The following is a 22330-nucleotide window of genomic DNA, read 5'->3' on the forward strand; positions in this document are numbered from 1 at the left end:
TTTGCCCAGCTCAGAAGAGGCCCAGAGGTCATTGTGTAGATGTCCTGAATGCACATTACAGACCCTGGACCCTCTTTGGTCTGAAACACTGACATTTAGGACTGTTATGAAGTGCAATACAGGAGGCACTGTGGCCTTCTGCCAGGAGCCATCTCCCCTGGCTCCCCTAGAACACAGTGTTAAGGCTCCTCCTACACACCCAAGAGGACACTGACAGGGGTCAGCTCACCGGTGTGTCCTCAGGTCATTGCCAACATATCTGGCACATGTGTCCTTTCAAGTCCTGGGATAGTGGAGTGCAAAGACTGAACAGGGGCCAAGTGGTCCTTTACAGGATGGAGGCCTGGGAGTGAGAAACAAGGAGAAGGTGGGTGGGTAATGCAGAGAAGAGAAAGGAAGAGGTAAAAGAGAAGGAAGGAAGGATAGAAAAGAAGGGGGAGAAGTGATAATCAGGAAAGGAAAAGCACAAATAGAGAGGGAAAAACTTCATGAGAAGTAGGGAAGAATAAATGGGAAGTTAGGGGAAGAAGATATCTCTTTGGATGTCTCCAAAATTCTCAAAAAAATGTTCATTAGACAATTCCATCCTTGCTGAAGTTCAGGCAAGTTAAAATACATTTAAAAATGGAGAAATCACTCTGGTTAGCTAAATGACATCCCGGTTCCAGTTACTGGAGGCTTGGTGATTCCCTGTCTTTGCCCCTTTCATGCCCAAGGGGGACACCCTCAAGTTACAGAGGCAGCGGACAGGGGAAAGCATAACCAGCAGTGTTGGGAAATCTCTGAGAATCAATCCCAGATGCTGGGATTTCTTTCTTTTATCAAGAGTGGAAACAGATGACTCTGTCAACAGTTTTTTTGAGGGAGAGAGTAAACGATAACGCACACCCACATGTGGTCTTAGCTACACAGTGGTGGGTAAGGATTGAGTAAGCCAGCCTGTGAAATAGGCAAGATGGCTTCAATGCCCTCCTCCTACTTCCCCTTGCCTGGGGGCTGACTTTCCTTTTGCCTCAACAGACAAGCTTTTTCTAGGAATTTGAGTTGGTTAAAAAAGAATGTACTAAAATGCTCTAAAATTAGATAGTGGTAATGGTTGCAGGAGTCTGTGAATATCCTGAAAACCATCGAATTGCACACGTTTAAACAGTGAGTTTTATAGAATATGAGTTATGTCTCAAAGCTGTTGTTTTAAAAAGAGAATGGGTTTTCTTGAGAGATAAAACATCCGAGTCATTAGTAAGGTTTTATCTGGTCTTTGGCGCTGTGGTCTGTGTAAAGGAAATTCCTGAACTGGGAAAGCAATGGGCCAAAGTGACTTCTAAAGCCCTGTCTGAACCACATATCCAGTCATTCTTCTGCATCTATGTTTGTAGTCAGCAAGAGAGAGCAAAAACACTGGGAAGTCCTATAAATCCTGGGAAATGCTCAGAATGGTGATTTCTAGGCAAAACATCTGGTTCAAGGTCCAGGTTTAAGACTGAAAATAAGAGTTTGGCTTGGAGTCCCCGGGGTTCCACTAATGGCCTCTTGCCAAGGGTCTGAGACTGGTAGAGCAGGCCAGAATGTCTTAGTCCTCAGCTGGATGCCTGGCTGGGGTGCTTGGTTCAGGGAAGCTGACTGTATCCTTCGATGGGGAGGTGTGGAGATGAAAGACATGGGTACAGGTACTCTCCAGCCCTCCAGGCTCCAGGAAGACATGAGTCAGGGCTGGACCAGACTTTAGATTGCTCAGAGTGAATGCCTTGGCTTACTAGCTTTTACCCTTTTGCCTGTGTGGGATGGAGAGAAAGATACAGCCAGAATGACATGGAGGTGTCTTACTTACAGTGGTTTGGGCATTCTCCTCATTTAGTCTCATGAAATTGAACTTATGCTAAGAGCTGAAACCAAGATACCTTTTAGTAAATCTCCTCTTCTGGTACTTGAAGGTTAATCACTGTAGTAGGGCATGTTATTCATCACTGAAAGGTAATTCCCTGATTGCAGTTCAGCATCTCAGAGCTAACATTACTCCCACACTCCGTCATCACCACTGACTCAATGCCACTTTTTTCCCTGATGTTGGCAATAAGTTGTGTTTCCTTTGGCTTCAGAAAGCAAGAGGAGCCCCAGTCCTGGAGAAGACATTTGGCTACATCATATCATACTTTCCAGAAAACAACACTAACCTCACACAGACAATTAATACCACCACCCAGCAATGTGAGCTGCATCTAGGAGGCAAGACCTACTGGGTGTCCGTGGCTTCTTATAATTCTCTTGGGAAATCTCCAGTAGCCACCATGAGGATTCCAGCTGTTGGTGAGAAGCGTAAGTAGAGTGTGAACTTCTTGATGGGTGCCTGGTCCCATCCACCTGGCCAAAGTATGTCCCTGTCCTTTCAAGGATAATTGCTTCTCTTGAGTCAAAATGATAAGGGAATGAGGACGTTTTTAGGTTGTAGTGGAAAACAAATCTGCTGGTAATTAATGAGGCCCCTGAAGTAAAGATTTTTTTGGAACAAAGCTTGTGTTACAAATTAGAGACGTCATAAATGTTGGAATACAAAGGCATAAGTCTAGGCGCTCTCCACGCAGCTCACATTTGATCTGGTCCAAGCGGATGAAAGCTGGGTTGAGCCACTTGCAACGGCCATATTTGAGACCTTGATCCTCAGTGACCAAAGCCTCCCTTGATCTCCTGCAGGTGGGCTTGATCAGTTCCCAGCTGTGGGCTGAATGCTCACTTTCCTGTTTTCTTCCTTTTTTGACTCCCAAACTAGGAAAAATTCTAATGTGTGTACTTGCTAGTCAGTGACTCCTTATACTTTTGATTAAGTAGTTTTGAAGATCCTACTGTTCCCAGGAAAACTTATATTTTACATCCTGTTTTGGATGAAAATGCCTTCTGGATTCTTTTTGGAGAATTGCAAGCAATAGATTTCCCTTCTTCTGATTTATTTTTCTCTATTGAACTTAGTACTATCTCTCATTCTATATATTTTCTCATTTACTACCTTTTTCTCCTTCAGTCCCATAGGGGTGAGGATTTCTATTTTCCTTTTCTTTAAAAAAAAAATCTATTTTCCAACACCTACAGTAGCATGAGCAGTTGGCATGAGAACACCCTCAGTGGGGATTTGTCAACGCCATTGTTACAGAGTGCTCTTTCCCATCCGCCACCTCTCTCTCTTTGTTTGCCCCACACTGGTTCAGGGATTTACCCAATTAGCTTTAGACTTGTCTGTATGCCATCCCTTCCTTTTCTTCTTAAACTTAACCAACTTCCCCCTGCATTTTAGAACTCCTGGATATTCATGTTTTTGTGTGTTGAGCAAAATCTTGATACTATGTTAGTATTTACAGGTATTCCCCATAGTCCTTGGTTCCTGACTTCCTAGTTCTTGCCTGTCTGGTACTCTCATGATGAAGTTTCTGATAAATGCACGTGTCATTGGAATGTGTATTCTTTACTAGAATGCATTTTGATGAATATTAATCTCAATTTTCTGGTGTGGCCCCAGAGTGGGAAGCAGTAAAGAGTAGGGGATAGAAACATGGACCTTGGAGTCCAACAAGCTCTGAGTTCAAATCTGTGTACTTGCACAAGATGCCATTAATCTTGGGCAAGTTACTTCATCTCTCTAAACCTAGGCTTCCTGTAAAATGGAGTTATTATAGAATAACACCTACTTCACAGAGCTGTTGTGAAGAGTAAATAAGATTCTGTATGTAAAATGCTTTGTATAGTGATAAATATTATTATGCTCATTCGTAATAAAATTTCTGGTTAATTGAATTTCTATTAGACATAAATTATCAATTTAAAAATGCTATAAAATATGCTTTAGCTAAAATTATGCTAAATTCACTTAGGTTTTCTCTGTCTTAGAAACATCAGTTTCTAAGATATTGAAACATCAGTTATAATGACCCTAGAAGAGGTGTTGACTGACGATAGCTTATGTCCAAATCTGGTCTGATACCTGCTTTTGTAAATGAAGTGTTATTGAACAGCACTGTACCTGTTTGTTTATATATTGTTCATGTCTTCTTTTGTGCAACAGTGGCAAAGTAGTTGTGATAGAGACCATCTAGCCTGCAAAGCTTAAAATATTTATTATCTGGCTCTTCACAGAGGAAACTTACAGATTCCTGCACTACACATGTAAGAAAGTAATGTAGCAAGGCCCTAAGAAAAATGAACTCTGTCTCAAAATAAACTATAAAGAAAAAAAGGCTGACCGTGTATGTATAATATGTCAAAATACACTCTACTTTCATGTATATCTAAAAAGAACAAATTAAAAAAGAATACATGGGGGGAAGACATTATTTTTTGAATAAAGCTATATAATGTGTTAATTGCTCTAAAAAATTAAGGAAAGAAAGAGAGAGGAAGAAAGAAAAAGGGCTGGGGATGTAACTCAGTGGTAAAGTGCCCCTGGGTTCAATCCTTAGTACTAAAAGAGAAAGAAAAAAGAAAAAGAAAGTAATGGTCTTCAGAATTTTGCTTAATAAAGTGGAGGTAACTGGAGAATAGTTATAAATTTTTTTTAGGTATAACTGGCATCAAGTAAGTATAATTTTACATATTGTCCACTTATATGTGTCAGGCATTATACCTCATTTTAGCTTTGAAATGACCCATGATGTAGATGCTATTAGATAATTTTTGAGATGAAGAGATCCAGGAAAGTTTAATAACTTGTCCAAGGTTTCTGAGGTGGGATTCCAGCCCCTGATCTACATGAACCAAAATGGTACAATATACTTTATCCAGAGTCTTGGATTTGGTGTTAATTCTGGTCACAGATGCTGTGTGATGTTGAGCTGGTTACCTACTTACCTCTGTGGGTCTCCATGTTCTTATCTTGAGAATAAGATTGAAATAGATAAATCTTCAGGCTCCTTCCACCTGATCATGGGAGTTTTATGAGACTTTAGCCAGCAGGCAGCTGCAGAGTGTTCTGAGGCAGGGTGTGAAAAAGCATAGCCACATGGTGGTAAGGGGCCTGAGAAGGAGGAAGGAACTGTGTCCGGGTAGAGATCAGGTTGGGTCAGGAGAGTTGGCAAAGGGGAAGCAGCACATGAGAATGGCATCCGATGGATCCAGTGTGTTTGTCTTCATGCAAATCACAAGGAATCATGGTGTTTGTAGTCAAACCCCTTCCTCCTTTTCTGGAGAGGAACATGTTTCCTACCATTCCAGAACATGTATGGTATTTAGAGTAATTGCTCAAAAAGTTCTTGTTGAGTGATGGAAAAGCAATTAGTCTGTATTCAGTAGAATGATTCAGAAACTTCTATATAAATATCCCTCAATGAGGCCAGGCCCTTCCTCTTTCATGATTGCCTCATGCCTTCCTGGAACTGTTTCCATGCCTCTCATGATCTCCTCAATCTTGGTAGCACACTGGGCACTTTAGACCCAGATCCTCCTATTCCTCAGAACTCTAGGATTGGTGAGCAGAAGGAGTGTAGGATTTGCAACCAGTACTGACTCATCTTCAGGTCAGGATTTGTGGGCAAATCATTTATTAAGAAAATGTCTCTGGAAAGATTAGAATGCAGACAAAGGAAACAGGTCAGGTAGGGGAGGAGACTGAATTGCAGGTGCTTTTTCGTCCCAGGACTGCTGTAACAAAATCCCACAAGCCACATGGCTTAAAACAAGAGAAATTTATTGTCTCATATTCTAAAGGTGTTAGCTGAGTCATGCTCCCTCCAAACTCTTTAGGGGAGGATCCTTCTCACATCTTCCAGCTTCCAGTAGCCCCAGGTATTTCTTGCCTTATGGAAGCTCCACTAACTCCAGTAACTCCAATCTGCCTGGTTTTCACAGGGCCAGCCTCCTGTGTTTTTGTTTCTGGGTCCAGATTCCCCTTTTCTTATAAGGACAGCAATCATTTTGTGTTGAAGTCCCATCATCTGAACTAATTACATCTGCAGTGATCTTGTTTCCACATAAGGTCACAGTACTGGGAATATCTTTTTGGGGAGATGCATTCAACCCACAACAGGTGCAATCTGAGATAAAAGTCCTGAGGAAGGTCGTCCCTCCAAATCCTGCAGGGGACTCTGGAGTATAAATTATATCTCAGAATCATCCCAATCAAGTAAAACACACAAACAATAAGAAGGAATCTGAGAGGGTCTAAAAGAGTCAAGGTAAGATTTCCAAGGCTTCAGCAACGACCTTCAGGCTGGAGTGGCTGAAGATGCTTCAAGGCTCTGAGCAGGAGGAATCAGGGAGGAGGAAGCAGGAGCTCTGGGATGAGGTGACTTGATACCCAGCCTCTGTGCTCCTTACTGTTCTGTGGCCCCTGTTTCAGCTTCACATGTTCTTCATGCCTTAACTGTTGTTTCTCAGAGCTACCATTGCAGGTTAACAAATTACCTGGCCTTAGTTTTAGGACTAACAGCTGGAGTGTCTCATAGAGGCCCAGTTTGAGAAAAGGACCCATGAACGGTGGCTTACAAGGACAAAACTCCAAAATACACATACCACCTGGGAGATCTGTTCTTTGTCTCAGGTTTGCTTTTCTTTTGACTTGCAGAAGCATCTGTGGAAGGTTGATCTCTTTAGGTAATAATGCTCTATTGAGATCTAGTTCTGGAAACAGGTCAGTGTAGGAGAGATAAAGGCAGATAAGAAGGTATTTAAGCACCAAATGTATTGAGTAAAGAAAAAGAATACAGTAAAATAAGCAGAAACAGCATCATCTGGGGAGACTGTAGTAGAGGTTCTGAACTTTGACCTTCTTTCACAATTTGGGCAACGAATGGGTGCCAAGTTGTTGGGACATCTGTGGGTGAGCTGGGCAGCTGTGAAGCAGTCTTTTTGTTTTCTTTCAGCATTTCAGTGCATTGAGGCCATGCGGGTCTTCCTTGTCCAAGACCTGCTGGTGGTGGAATGGCAAAGCTCCGCTCCAGAGGTGGACACATGGATGGTTGAGTGGTTCCCAGATTTGGACTTGGAGCCCTCTGACATTTCCTGGGAATCTGTGTCTCAGGCCAGGAACTGGACAATCCCACAAGGTAGCTGGTGCCATACCTGCAAGTTCCCTCTATGCAGGATTTGGTTTCATTTTAATCGGCTTTTAAATCTTTAACTTTGATTTCAAAACTGTAAATGTAGTTATTAGCATTTGACAAGCTTCTGCAAGATAGTGAAGTGTCAGGCTATTTGACATTTCCCAGGTGTAGCTGGCACAGAAAGCTGTGAGTCTCAGAACATGCAACCTTTCTACCATCCTAACACCACCATCAGAGAACCCTTCCCAGATATCTTGATCATCCTGGGGATAACACCAGAGACTGGATCCTATTTGTCCTACCTAGGATACTCCTTTCTGTTCACCTGCCTGGTTAAGAGCCTGGTTAAGACCCCTTTCTCAGGTGGCTGATACAGGGAATAGCTGTCTTTTCAATTAAGTCCCTGCCCCATGCAAGATGCATAAGTGAGGCTTTAGCTTATTACTCCAGCCATTTCTGAATGCTTAATGGCACCCATATTAAGAATTATATTAGCCAAGTGTGGTGGTGCGCACCTGTAATTCTAGTAGCTTGGGAGACTGAAACAGGAGGATCGCAATTTCAAAGCCAGTTTCAGTAACTTAGAGAGGTCTTAAGCGACTTAGTGAGACTGTCTGAAAATTAAAATTTAAAAAGAAGGTGTTTGGGGATGTGACTTAGTGGTTAAACACTCCTGGGTTCAATCCCTGGTACCAAAAAAAAAAAAAAATATATATATATACACACACATATACACACATATACATATATATGTGTATATATATATATACATACATACACACACACACACACACACACACATACATACACTCATGCAGGGATGCAGGCAGAATTCATGGTATCTGAGTTCTCCAGGGTGATATGTTATCACTGGAAGGATAAATTTTAAAGATAAATTCTGCAGTGCCCTCGGTCATATGATCAAATCAGTAATGGAGAAGGGACTGGATCTCTTACTTGGATGGCTTTGTAATTTTATCAGTGTGGTACAGAGTTTAATTCTAAGAATTAATTAGAAAATCTTAGAACAAGAAGAGACATTAGGGCTGGAGTTATGGCTCAGTGGTAGAGAGCTTGCCTGGCATGTGTGAAGCCCTGAGTTCAATACTCAGCAACACATATAAGTAAATAAAGTAAAAGATCCATTGACAACTAGAAAAGTATTTTAAAAAAATGGACATTAGAGACCATCCAGCCCAACCTCTTTATTTTTCAGATGAGGAAACTGTAGAGAAATGAAATATCTTCCCTTGGAATATTAGAATATCTTTTAAGTTATGATCTTAGTAGACATTAAGCATTCCTTCTAGTCTGCCATACTCTGCAATTTGCTTAGTTTCTTTCTTTCTTTTTTTTTTTTTATAGATAAATTAAAACCTTTTTGCCTCTATAACATCTCTGTGTATCCACTGTTGCAAGACGAAGTGGGAGAGCCATATTCCATCCCGGCTTATGCTAAAGAAGGCAGTATGTATGGACAAGGTCCTTTGGGTGAAGGGAAACAGTGGGGACTGCCCAACATTCAAATAAGGTTGTGAGTGTCTATAGCTCATTCATGGGTGCCTGAGGATCCAGTTGTGCTGCACCTTCTTGTAGCAATCTGTGTGTTTGACACATTGGGGTCAGGTTATAGAGTCTCTAGATTTTAAGGATGGGGTAGACATTTAAGATCATAAAATTCAATCCTCTCACTTCACAAATGGAAAATAGAGACTCAGAGAGGCGAAACAACTTGCCCAAAGTCACCAAGAAATTTAGTGCAAATAGAGTTGTAAGGAGAAATAATAATTAAGACCAACTCAGGGACCCTATAGAGTTCATGATAAGTTAAACATGTTAAAAGTTATTTTTTATTTGTTCTAATTAATTATACATGATAGAATGTATTTCAACATATTATGCATATATGGAGCATAACTTCTCATTCTTCTGGTTGCACATGATGTAGAATTACATTGGTTGTTTAATCATATATGCACATAGGATAGTAATGTCTGATTCATTCTACTGTCTTTCCTATTCCCATTCCCCTTCCCTTCCCTTCATTCCCCTTTTAAAATTATTTTTTGTGTAATAAGTGCTTTAGTGGTGAATTGCTCAGATTTTATTTTTATCTCTGTGGAAGTTAACATATTCCAGATTCAGCATTAGAAAATATCTCCTGCTATATATACAAAGGTAGCCCATGGAGACAGTCTTCAACAATTTGATCATAGCTACACTTAGAACCTGAATGAAAGAACTAGGTACCACATCAAAGCAAAGGGAATATAAGAAAGCATTTTTTCCTCTGGTCTTTGACACCACTTTTCTTATTGTTTAAGATGCATGACTGCAGAAAACAATCTTTCCAAATAAGGTGACTCATCAGTTCCCTCTTCAACCCCCATGTCCAGCTTCAAGGACTGTGGTTTTGGTCTGAGTATGGACACAGCCTTGGGGTGTGGTAGGGAAAATCTGCTGGGGTATGTTCTGTTTGGTCATTTATCTTTCTGTCCTCTCAAGTTCCCATTGAAGGTCCTGTGGCCAAGGCAGAAAATATTGGTGTGAAGACTGTTACAATCACATGGAAAGAGATTCCCAAGAGCAAGAGAAATGGTTTTATCAGCAACTACACCATATTTTACCAAGCTGAAGGTGGAAAAGAATTCTGTAAGTGTGCTCATGACCAAGTTGAAAAACACAACTCCTCAGATGGAGGATATGGATAGACTTGTTGTAGAATGGCTCCTGCGGTTGTAAACTGCGACCTTGCATGAACCACTTAGCTTCTTTGAGCTTTGCTGAAAACTGGGTCCCTCTTGAGTTTGGGGGTTAAATAAGAGTGAAATGATAGTCCTATAGAAATGGAAGGAGTTGACAGAATTGATCTCAAACAGGTTTTGAGTGACTTTAACCCCCACCCCGAAATTCTCTGATCATTTATTTATTCCTTGGAGAAGTGTGCCTGGTTTAAAGAATTGCAGAGGACCAGTAGAATATAGGAAGGGGACCAGGGGGGAGGAGGAAGGGAGGGACTGAGGAATGAAAATGACCAAATTATACTGTTATATTGTGTGTATGTATAAATAGGCAACAACAAATCCCATTGTTTTATATGATTATGACTCACCAACAAAAAAGGGGAAAAAAAAGTGCATGTCAGAGGCATGTTTTGATGGCACTTACCTTAGTTCAAGGCTCGTTAGCATGACTTCTACTGCCCACCACCATGACATGCTTTCTTCTTGAGTCTACAGTATTTCCTGATATCCTAAATTCTGGGATATGCTTGGATTCCTGTTTAGGATATATTTTGTTTTTGTTATGGTAAAATACATGTAACATAAAATTTACCCTCTTAAACAGGGTGTACAATTTAGTGGCATTAAGAATACTTGCAATGTTATGAAGCCATTACCCCTGTTTCTAAAACTTTGCTATTCTCATTCCAAATTGAAACTCTGAACCTTTTAATCAGTCACTTCCCATCTCCTTCTTCTCATATCCTCTGAAATTCACCAGACTACTTTGTGTTTCTGTGTATTGCCTATTCAGGATATTTCATATACATATAATCAGGACTGGGGTGTGGTTGCCTAGCATGCACACTCCCCTGGGTTCAATTCTCAGTACTTCAAAAGGATGAAAAATAAAAATAAATAAATAAATAAATAAATAAATAAATAAAGCCATACAATATGTGGCTTTCAAAATTCATTTATGTTATAACATTAAAATGCCTTTTTGTGATGGAATAATATTTCATTGTGTGGTTATTCGATGTTCTGTTTACCCATTCATCATTTGATGAGGCCTTGGGTTGTTTGAACCTATGAATCCTATGAATAATGCTTCTATGAACATTGATATGCAAATATCTATTGGGGTATTTGCTTTCAATTCTTTTGAGTGTATACCTGGGAGTGGAATTGCTGGTTCACATGGTGCTTTAGTTTATTGAGACACCACCAAACTATTTTTCACAATGATTACATTCCCACCAGAAATGTATGAGGGTTTCAATTTCTCTGCAAGTTGCCAACACTTCTTACTTATCCATTCAAAAGACACTATTATGGCTATCACAGTGGGTATGAAGTGGTATCTCATTTATTTACGTTTCTCTAATCCCTAATGTTACACATCTGTTCATGTAGTTGTCCACCATTTGTATATCTTCTTCAGAGAAATCTATCTTTAATCTCTTTACCAATTTTAAAATTGGGTTGTCTTTTTGTTGCTGTTGCAAAATATTTATAGTTGTGTGGATATAAACTCCTTATCAAACATGATTTGAAAATATTTTCTCCAGTTCTGTGAATTATCTTTTCATTTTTTTGATACTCTTTTGATGAACAAAAGCTTTTAACTTTAATGAAGTTCAGTTGAATCTATTTTTTTCTTTAGTTGCTTGTGTTTTTGGCATCATATTTAAGAAAGTATCATGAAATTCAAGGTTGTGAAGATTTACCTTATGTTTATTTTCTAAGAGTTTTTATTGTTTTAGCTCTTTGGTCCATGTTGACAGGCTAATTTTAAGAAGGCCATGGACAGAGGTTAGAATAAGCGATGGAAGTACAGGTTCCAATACTCTTATTTTTGTGCTACTAAAATGAAATTTTCAGTCCACTGTGACAGTGGCGTTTGAATTCAGTATTTTTCCTTTAGCCAAGACCGTCGACTCCAGCATCCAGCAGTATGATCTGGAATCTCTGACACGAAGGACCTCTTACACTGCTCGTGTCCTGGCTCGCACCAGAGCTGGGGAAAAAAATGGGACCGAGATAAATTTCAAGACCTTGTCCCTCAGTGAGTATCCTTCTTCTTGGCATTTACACTAGGTCAGTCCGAAGTGACATTTTCTAAAGCTAAGGGAAGTCAGATGAAAGGGTAGTACCTAAGTGAGAAGAGCCACCTGCTTTCTGACTCATTTGCCTTCTTGGCAGACGTATAAGGCAGGAGAGAGGTCAGAGAGCAGGCAAATTGAGAGTTGAATTAAGAAGACCAGTTATTTTGCTCCTTTCCATTGGTAGCCCCAAATCACCTGCAGGAGAAGTGGTAAATTTAATACCAACTTCAGTCTCAGCACCATACCAGCTCCCATGACAAGCCTGTCCCTAAGGTCATAGTCATCAGTTTCTGAATGTGAGAAGTTACTGCACAGTAGGGCCTTGGAGAGACAACCTTGGTTGATCAAGGACCACTGACCCACAAGATGAACTCAGTCTAAACATTTGTGGAATTTTTTGAGCAAGAAGGTGTATAATTTGCTCACCTTACCAGCTTTTGCATTTAAAATACAGAAGAATAATTTAATAGATATAACAAATAATTTTGTATCTTCATATGATGGCTTATTGAGGCAGATGTTCAAGAAGGGTAGGGAGGAGAAAGAGTAAGGAGGGAGATGAAGAAGAAAAAAGAAACTATTAATTTTGCTAAGTCCTTGATAGCATAGATTAGATTTTCCAGGGCTTATTAAAACTTTAAGGAATGAACAGTCTTTTAGATTAGAAATGATTCTACATCATGTTCAACTGGTAGAATGAGAAGTTATACTCCGTTTGTGTATGATGTGTCAAAGTGCATTCTATTGTCATGTGTAACTAATTAGAACGAATAAAAAATGGTTAAAAAAAAAGAGAAGGAGAAAAAAGTGAAGGAATCTTACTAAGTTTTGTAATAATTAGTGTAAGCTAAAAATTGTCTGCTTGAAGTTTTCTTGAAAGTCTCTTGCTGTTTACATTCTTAAAAGATAAAACAGGGCTCTGGAAAATACAGCATGTGTCTTTACATAGAAAACATGTTCTGTTTTATGGACTAACATTGCCTTCTTGGAACTCTTCTTGGTATTGCAGCATAAGAGTCTTTAAAAAATCATGTTGTATTTTCAAAACACCAGGCACAAATTGTTTCTGCTCACGGAATTTTCGCCAAGGCTTAAACTGAAGGCAAAATTCTGCCTTGAAACCTAGAAGTTCCCTTAGTCTGCTCTATAATCATAAAGCACCCGGCTCCATCTCTGACCTTCTACCATCCGTTCTCTACACAGTCACCTCTGTTCCCAGGCCTATGATCCCTGCTTAAAACCTGCCAGTGACTGTCCTTGTATTTTAAATAAAATCCAGACTCCTTCCCATGGCTTTCAGGGTCCCTCGTCACCCACCCTTTGTCGATCTCACTTCCTGTCGCTTCTCCTGTCTTCTCTGCCTTGTTCCTGCTTCAAAGCTTTTGCTCCTTCCTGGAATGCGTCTCTACACTTTTGCGTGGTAGGCTCCTCGTTGTTAAGGTCAGCTTACATTTCACTTCTTCCTTGGTTACCCTATCCGATGCTTCTACCCTACTTTCTACCTTATCCTCGTTACTCTATTACTCTGTTTTATCTGAAGCCATCTTGTTATTTATTGGCTTAATCCATGTATTAGAACATAAACTCCATGTGAGGAGGCAACTTCTATGTCTTGCTTATTGCTGTTTGTTACCCAAAAGAGTGTTTGGTAAATGATAAATGCTCAATAAGTATTTGTTGAGTGAATGAAGATGGAAGATGACTTTGGTAAGCTCAGTGTCTTTCAATATACAATGTCGTAATGTCCGTTACATTTGGCAGGGAGAAGACAACTAGGTGGGGAACCACAAATCTCAGGGTTTGTTTTTAATTGAAAGAAATTGAATTTAGTTGAAGGAAAACTAATAAGAAATATTGATGAGCTACTAGAAGAAAAAGTTAATCTTTGATTTTGTCAAGAGAGTGAAGAACTCAGCTTACAGAAGACTTTTCTTCTTCTTTCCCCAAAGGTGTCTTTGAGATTGTCCTTATAACTTCTCTGGTTGGAGGAGGACTTCTTATATTCACTGTCCTGACTGTGGCCTCTGGTCTCAAAAAACCAATGTGAGTTTATAGGTAACAGTAGGTGCTTTAAAAACTAGGGACCAAAAAGGGTGGAAGACATCATGGGCAACTGATTTAAGAAGGCACCATGAAGGGAGTATTCATTCATTTGTTTATTTGGTAGATATTTATTGAGATTATGGTCACTTTCTGTGGGTCATGAGAATCCTGATGAAGCAGGAGGACTTTCACACCTGCATAGCTCCACACACCAGGTCTAGGCCTTTCTGAGGCCAGGGAGTGTCTGCTGCTCTTGCCATCTGACACTAGAGTTGCTATGAGGACCCCTGACAGTGACAAGAGGCAGAGCAGGAGTTGTGTACTTCTGGAGTTAGAGTGTTGACCAGTTGTATGACAACACAAATTTGTTCCTTGCTTGTGACGCAGTGTTGGAGGACTGGCTGCAGGGACATTTGTCCTTCTAACCCTGGCCAATGTGGAGAAGGAAGCCTGTCTTCAGGGTCTTGTGTTTCTCCTCACAGTGAACCTCAGGCTTCCTGACAGCCCTTCCCTGATAGAGCTCTCTGTCCACATTGGACAGTTGTGGGTCAAGCAGCTGTGTTCACTTAATAGTTAAGCTAATGTCATCCTTAGTTATCAACTATAGATTGTGTCCAAGTTATCCACAAAACTTTTTATACATTATACACTCAAGTAATTATTCTCAATTTTTTGCATGCATCAGAATTGGGCCCTGCCCCGAGGGTTTCTGATTCTGGGTTCTGGAGTGAAGTCCAAGAATTTGCATTTCTGATGAACTCTCAGTGACACTGGTGCTGCAAATTGGAATCCACTGTACTAAAGTGGTAGCTTAAAAGTGTTGCCTTTCCAAGGGAATAAATCTCAAAGGGGTGAATGTGGATGGGGGGCAGGTGTGGAGATGCAGGGGTGGGAGGGAGAAGAAAGCAGGAACAGCTTTGCAAGGGGCGAGGTCTCCTCCTATCACGTCCCCTAGGTAACTCACAACTTCATCCCCCAAACTACTTTGCTGTCCCCATCTCTGCCAAGAGACCAGCAGCTTCTCCTTATTTCATAGGGAGCCATGCCGTTCCCTTTAGCAAACCCCACTGTTTTGACTCTACCACGCAGCATGTGTAAGATGCTTCCTGAACTTACCGCCTGTTTTAATCTCTTATCTCTCATTAGCAAGTTGTCTCACCTATGTTGGCCTGATATCCCCAACCCTGCAAAAAGTAGTATAGCCACGTGGAATGGACATGCCTGCAAGGTAAACAAACACTGCTGTTTCTGTTCAGGAAACCTTTCACAGGTCCGTCGTGGGAGGTGACCAGATGAGTGGAGCTGTGGGGGAGTCGTGAGCCAGACTCTTTTTAAGGATTCATATAGAGAGAACTCAAGGTTGAAAAGTTCTGGGAAACATCTGGCAGGGCAGATGGAATCAACCTTCCTGGAATGACTTTGACCTTGTGCTCTGCACAAGAGGAAAGGACTTATTAGCAGACTCACAAGGATCCAGCGTGTTCTTAGCTTGGGGCCGGTCCTGTGAAGCTTGAGGCAGAAGAAAGACCCCAGCTCTATCCCCAATAACCTGATGACCTAAAAGAAAGAGAGAGAGAGAGAGAGAGAGAGAGAGAGAGAGAGAGAGAGAGAGAGAGAGAGGAGAGAGAGAGAGAGAGAGAGAGAGAGAGAGAGGGGAGAGAGAGAGAGAGAGAGAGAGAGAGAGGGGAGAGAGAGAGAGAGAGAGAGAGAGAGAGAGAGAGAGAGAAGAGAGAGAGAGAGGGGAGGGAGAGAGAGAGAGAGGAAGGAGGAGGAGGAGGAGGAGGAGGAGGAGGAGGAGGAGGAGGAGGAGCCGCCTAGTTATAAGATTTGAGGTCATTTAAAAGGCAGCCAAGAACACCTAGACCTAGGGACCACCTAGAGATCCTGAGGGGGTGGTCACGGTCATGGCAATCCAAAGTCTGCCTCAAATACATTTTCTCAGCTGGAGAACTTACGTAATTAGAGTCAGGGCTTTCTAGTATACTATCTTTAAGTAAAAACCCTCCTTTTTCTTAAGTTTTTAAATTGAAAACTGTTATGAAATTTCTAAGGTATAATCTCTTGCTGAAGCATCAAATATAATAACCTTTAAATCCTTATTTTTGAAAGACTGTTACCTGTTTTTCCTTGATACAGGAATTTAAAATATTTGCCCCTTATTTAATTTCAGAAGTCATTTTTGGCATGGGCATTTTTGTTAAAATGGATTTCATTTCTATTTCCTCTCTCCTCAGTCTTAAGTCACCCTCTTTGCTTTCCTACTTATTGAAAGTTATCTAGAGAATAAATGAATTCATAGTCAGTGTGGTCTGATGACTGAAGTACTTTTTGAGTAATCTGCAAGCCAGTCCTCAGCAAGTACTGATTAATCACCTACTGTGTATCAGGCCTGGGTGAGGTCCTGTGGATACAAGATGACAAGGACACGTGCCTGCTGTGAAGACCCCCTTTGATTTTCTGGTGGTCTTGGGCAGGACTGTCAGGGTGGTAGGTTTTCCATCTCTAAGAATTCTAAATTTGGTGCTCCACTTTACCTGGGATTTTGTGAATATTGTGTAGAAAACAGCCTTGAGCTCTATAGAAGATTTGTTTGAATACAGGGTACTGTTTCTTAGGACCTGTTTCTTCACTCTTGCCAAGCTCCTGTGGAGATGACTGGCCACCACTTCTGATCCAGGGAGGAAGGTGGGATGCTGTTTGAGAGGTGGGACTTTGGTGTCCCAAACCTAATGAGCTTTGGTCTATACCAAATGTAGCCCTCAAATGATGATTTGAAGTATGTTCCTTTTTCTTTTCCAGAATAAGTCAAATATTAAGGAGTTTGATGGTTCTGCGAACACAGAAGACAGCATCCTAAAATCATATTCTGCCCCCAGTGACCTCACTGACAAGTTGGTGGTGAATTTTGAGAATTTTTTGGAAGAGGTGTCCACAGAAGAAACCGAGAAGAGCCAGGAAAACATTTTGGGAGGAGAAAAGAATGAGTATGTAACCTCCCCCAACAGGCCTGACTGTCCTCCGGGAAAGAGTCTTAAGGTTTTAACTGAGATTCCTTCCGGAAAATCCCAACTCTCATATTTAGGAATGTCAGAAGAGAACTTTTCAGAAGCCGAGGAACAACTTCTCTCTTCTGGTGAAAGTTTAGATCAAGGCTACTTCTGTGAGGAAGGAGCATCAAATCCGTATTTAAAAAATTCAGTGACAACCAGAGAATTTCTTGTGCATGAAAAACTTCCAGACCACACTAAGAAAGAAGTTTAATGGTAGGAGACCCTCAGAGTCTCAGTGTGGATGACCTTGGCCTAGAGAACATATCAAGACTTGCAAGAAGTGCGTCTTTGTCCCCCTCCCCATTTTGCCTGGACTGAAATTCCCCCTGCCCTGAGCTACTACTTGAGCTTGCCTGGCACAGGTGTGAACTTGTGCTGGGAAGAAAAAGGGACATGGTCAGCCTGAGTGCTTTGTAGAGGAAAATAATTTCTTTTCTTTTGTTCAGATAATAAGCTCCACTTGAGGACTCCCTGACACATTGACTAAAAAGGAAGGACCTAGGTTCTGAACTCAGAGGACCTCTCAGGTGGATATACTGGTCTCCCCAGGAATTGAGTCATGATCACTGCCTTTGCCAGGGCTATCCCTTAGAGTTCCTAGAGGACTGTGACAGAAGATTGTTGTTTGGTTGGTGCTTGGTGCTTTGGTGGGAACCTGGGTTTTGCCCTCCCCAAGGTAGCCCTGATACCTTACTCTTCTCAACATAGGGGCCTGGAAATGGAGTAGACTGTTCGAATGGTGTGCCTGAGACTCCTTAGGGTCCTTACTAAATCTTAACTGTGTATGGCAACACCTCACCTAGGACTCTTCACCCTAGGTAGTTTTTTGTTTGTTTGTTTTTCTGTGATGGTTTTTCAACCCATGACCTCACACATGCTAGGCAAGCACTCTTATCACCAAACCACATCCTAAACCCTTTACCCCTAGTTTATAGCACATTGACTGCTAATACATCAAGGGATGAGGAAAGGTTCCAGGAGGACACAGGGCATGGACTCTGGACTGGGCAGCAGGTCTGCCCCAGCCTGCAGTCCATTTCCCATCTTCTGCTGCCCTTCCATCTTGCCTCCAGGCCTGTGAGTAAAAAGGCACCAAACGTTGCAGTGGCTTTTGTATAGGATTGCTGACCTCTCACACTGCTCAGAGCCCAGGAATACTTGCTGAACACACCCTTGAAAGGCCTCTTCCCAGCAGGGGCTGAGTGGGGCCTGGAGACATGCAATGCTTAGCAACTTTGCTATTCCATCACGGGGACTTCTGCTCCTTTGCTCCAGCTAAGCACAGAGCTCGTGACAAGCAGTAGAGCCTTTGGTGAAAGTGCTGATTCAGGATTCACTTGGTGAGAACTTGGGAACTGTGGCCTGCATGGTGGGGGAGGAGGGCATGATGGCCTGGGGATACTGGGGTGGCCAGGCAATGACTGAGCAGCTTGAGGACTGTGAACCCAGCGTTATAGCCAGGAAATCAGATAGTATTTTTTCTAAGAGAGTTCTAGAAATCAGTACTTGGGTCACAGATATGAACTTCACAAGCTACCAACTTTACTTTCCTATAACTAAAATTAATCTCTAGTGCAGGATATTTCAAATCTGGTAGGCCAATATGGTGATTTCTGAGTTCCTCTGAGTTTGTAATTTGGTTACAGTTGGGACTTTGACCTTCCTGGTCCTCCCTGGGACTGATACTGAGGGTGTTCAATGGAGCAGCATCTGTGGGGTGGGGTGGCCACCTGGTGGAGTCTTTTGAGGACATGTATATTTCCAGCCATGGTTTTGTTGCTGTTCTTATGTTTGTGCCTGTATCTCCACCTGTCCCTGTGGAGTCCCCTGCTACTCTCCTCAGCTGCATCCTCACCATGGGCACAGGAAGGTGTCGCTGCTCTCCCAACCCTCTCCCCCTCCTCATTGTGTTCCAAGGAGAGTCCTCCTGAGGTCTCAGGTGGCTGCGGTCCCAGCCCCAAGACTCTTTGAGCCTAGTTTTCAGAACAGAGACTCCTGGTAAATCTGTGAGGGAGGGAGCCCGAGGCAGGCATGGAGGAATGGGACTATTAGACTCCAGCTTACCCCCTTGTCCCTTCATCCTGCTTTCAAGCCTGGGAAGAGAAAGAGACCAAGTAAAAGGGGTACCCCAGATCTATAGCCACCTGCTCTCTCCTCCCCCAGCCCTACTGTGGCGGCTTGGGTGCTTTTGAACCTGCCCCCCTCTCCCGGGTTCTAGGTGGGCTCTCGTTCACCCCTGACTCAACACTGAGGGGGAGATTCTTGCCTTGCTTCCTGTCATGTCCTGAGGGGCAGAGAAGGCACAGGTACTCCTACAACTATTTCTTCTTTCCCTTGACCCTCCTGCCCTCCTCTGGCTGGGGGAATCCTCTGAAATTTTGTGGGAGGCGGAAGGGGGTGGAGACCCTCAAATCGGTCCTCCCCATCTTGTCTCGTACCTGATGAGGCTTTTGAACCTAAACATCCAAGAGTTTGATGGCTGGGGAGTGAGAAGCGCCCCAGATGGCTCCAGTGACTGGATTCCAAGATGAAAATATGGCGCTCTGCCCCCACCTGCTTAAGTCACCGAAGCTGACTTGGTAGTCTGCAGATGCCACCCAGCCCTTCCTGTTTCATTTCTTCTTCCCTGTTCTCACTTCTTCTCCCAGAGCATCTTTCCCCCTTCCTCTTTCTTCTCTTGTTGTTTCTTTCTTTTTTCTCTTCTCTCCTCTCTCCACTTCCCCGTTGCCTCCCTTCATCATTCGGCCTGTTTACTTTTGTCGCCTTCGAGGAGTGGGGACTGAGGCTCTGCTTCACTCCAGGTAGAAGCAAGGGGCCTCACTGGAGCCAGTTCAGGGGGTGCTTTTCATATCCAGGGGGCCACTCACTGAGCTCTCCAGGGCAGACTCAGGGCCAGGCCACCAAGCTCAGAAACCACGGGTGACTTCTTCTGGATCAAGTCCCCAAGTGTCCCTACTCCCTACTCCCAGAATTCTGGGCTGCTTCTGTGGCTAGAGAAAGGCCATCTGTGTTTTCTCGGTTTACTGTCAAAGAGACATTGTGAGGATACCAACAAGAAGACTTGTGTTTCAGCAAAGTCATTAAAAACAGACAAAATTCCTATTAAAAGAGTTTCCCAAGGTTCTGGAAACCCTGCAAAACATTTGGGTTGATGCCCAGTGATGTCCTTTCTTTTACAATGATAGAAAAAAAATGTAAAGTCAGAGAAACCACCTGTGGTATTTATTTATGTTTCACAGGGAAGCCTTCCTTCTGGTCCCTTAGGAGGCAGCAATGTGGAAACGCTGTGCGGGGCTTTTGGAAGAGGCAGGAGGGGGAAGAGATGAGAAAGGAACCGCCCCAGCATAGGTCCCTCTCAGGCCTGCTGCTCCTCCCTGTGGGCCGGGCTGTCCGGCCATCTGGGGCTGACCTGTCCTCCTTTCCAGGATGCCTTTAGTTACTACCACTGCTGCAGGCACATTACAGCCCAGGGGGGCTCAAACCATGGTCCTTGAGTCAAATCCTGGTCTCGTTTAGGTAGGACTATCAGTTAATAAAGGTACTGGCATTTTTAAATGGTTGAAAACAAAATCAAAGAAAGAATATTTTGTGAAGTGAAAAGCATATGAAATTCATGTTTCATTGTCCATCAATAAAGCTTAATTGGGACCCAGCCTCACCCATCATCGTTCCTATGTCATCTGTGACTGCTTCTCCCCATCAAAGGCAGATGGGACTTTGCTCCTGCAGCGCCTGTGACATTTGCCATCTGGTCCTTTGCAGAAAGCGTGCGGATGCCTGCTGTAGCTCACACATGTGAGGCTCCGGCTGCATTATGTTTTAACTTTGAATTAGCTGCTAATCTAAAAAAATGTCAGGATATGTCATTCTGGACCTCCAGCTGCATAGGGATTGGTCACTTTAGACAGGCACGCACGCTCCGGCTCCCCTGAGTCCTCATCACTTCCTGCCTCCTGCCCACAGCTGAGGCGGAGATTGGTGTCTGTTCTTCACTCTCACCAGAGGTCCTTAACCGTGATTTTAGCCTCACAACCTCCACTCTTAGAAGTTGAACAATTCCTGGAGATAATTTTGCTTGTCAGGAGTAGGAGGGTGCTACTGGCATCTAGTGGATAGAGGCCAGCAGTGCGGGTAATCATCCTACCACGCACACAGCAGTCCTCACGCTGAAGAATGATTGGGACCCACGTGACAGCAGTGCCCAGGCTGAGAAAGCTTGGCCTGCCTGACCTCTGCCTTTGAGACCCACAGGCTTCTCCTTGGTGCCACTCAAGCATCCACAGATAGCTCTAGATCTCTCCCCAACTCCCCCTTCACAAGTTGAAGCTTGTCTTGGGCTCAATGTTACAATAACAATTCCGAGAGCTCTAAATACCAATTATTTATGTCATTCCTAATTCACTCCTGGCGTGATATGTGTGTACCTGTGTACTTTTTATCCGTGTGTAGGTATATATTGAATCTAGTGTATTCTACCTTTACTTTCATTCATTAGTTCATATATAAAATTCATGCATGAATATAATTTATAGCATTTTGAATGGTCATAATTCTGCATTGTACCTTCATATTGTGATTTGTTAAGGAATTACTTAGTCCATAGGATTATTATTATTATTATTATTATTATTATTATTATTATTATTATTGTTTGTACCAGGGATTGAACCCAGGGGTGCTTAACCACTGAGCCACATCCCCAGCCCTTTTATATTTTATTTAGAGACAGGGTCTTGCTGAGTTCCTTAGGGCCTCGCTAAGTTGCTAAGGCTGGTCTTGAACTTGCAGTCCTCCTGCCTCAGCTTCCCAAGCCACTGGGATCACAGGTGTGTGCCACCTTGCCCAGCTAACTGATAGATTATTTTAAATATCTTCCTAGTATAGAGAGTGCAGCAAACATCTTTGTACAAAATTTTATTTTCTCACCTTTGTCCTGACTCCTTGGGGCTGTTTCCAAAAGTGCATAGCTTGGTCGTAGCTTTAAGGTTATTGTCTCATCATGCATGACTGCATTCCCCTTTTGGGTATTCTTACTTACAGTATCATCAGAGGTGTCTGAGGTATCTTTTGTATTGACAATCATCTGTTTACTGCTGTAAACTTTTCTTTCATTAATTGTTTGATGGAAATGTTAATTATCAACAAGGCCTATCTGTAATCAAAGTGTGTTGCAATGCTAGTGTCTTGCACTCATATTGAGGGGATTCAAAAGAATGGAATGTGACAAAGGATGCTAACAGACCGCATTCCCTCTGCAGCTGTCACTGGACACTGGGGCCAATGGGAGAGTTTTCTCAGCAGCACAAATAGCCCCAGTTCATGTTGGAAGTGTCCAGAGGCCACCTTTGCCCTCTGCACTGAGCTCCGTGCAGGGTGGTCTTGAGCAA

General features: G+C 42.5%; 1 protein-coding gene across 1 annotated transcript in view; it reads left to right on the forward strand.

Moving 5' to 3' along the window:
- Il31ra (interleukin 31 receptor A) overlaps positions 1-21628 on the forward strand; it is a 100102-nt gene extending 78474 nt beyond the window's left edge. Inside the window, exons 8-15 of the mRNA XM_047554690.1 lie at positions 2097-2313; positions 6840-7022; positions 8385-8486; positions 9525-9671; positions 11670-11810; positions 13800-13893; positions 15040-15121; positions 16693-21628. Of these exons, the coding sequence (XP_047410646.1) occupies positions 2097-2313; positions 6840-7022; positions 8385-8486; positions 9525-9671; positions 11670-11810; positions 13800-13893; positions 15040-15121; positions 16693-17154 (1428 nt within the window). The 3' untranslated portion in view covers positions 17155-21628. The remainder of the gene's footprint in view (positions 1-2096; positions 2314-6839; positions 7023-8384; positions 8487-9524; positions 9672-11669; positions 11811-13799; positions 13894-15039; positions 15122-16692) is intronic.
- The last annotated feature ends 702 nt before the right edge of the window (positions 21629-22330 follow it).

This window comes from Sciurus carolinensis, chromosome 6, assembly GCF_902686445.1.
Source record: "Sciurus carolinensis chromosome 6, mSciCar1.2, whole genome shotgun sequence".
Lineage (NCBI taxonomy): Eukaryota > Metazoa > Chordata > Mammalia > Rodentia > Sciuridae > Sciurus > Sciurus carolinensis.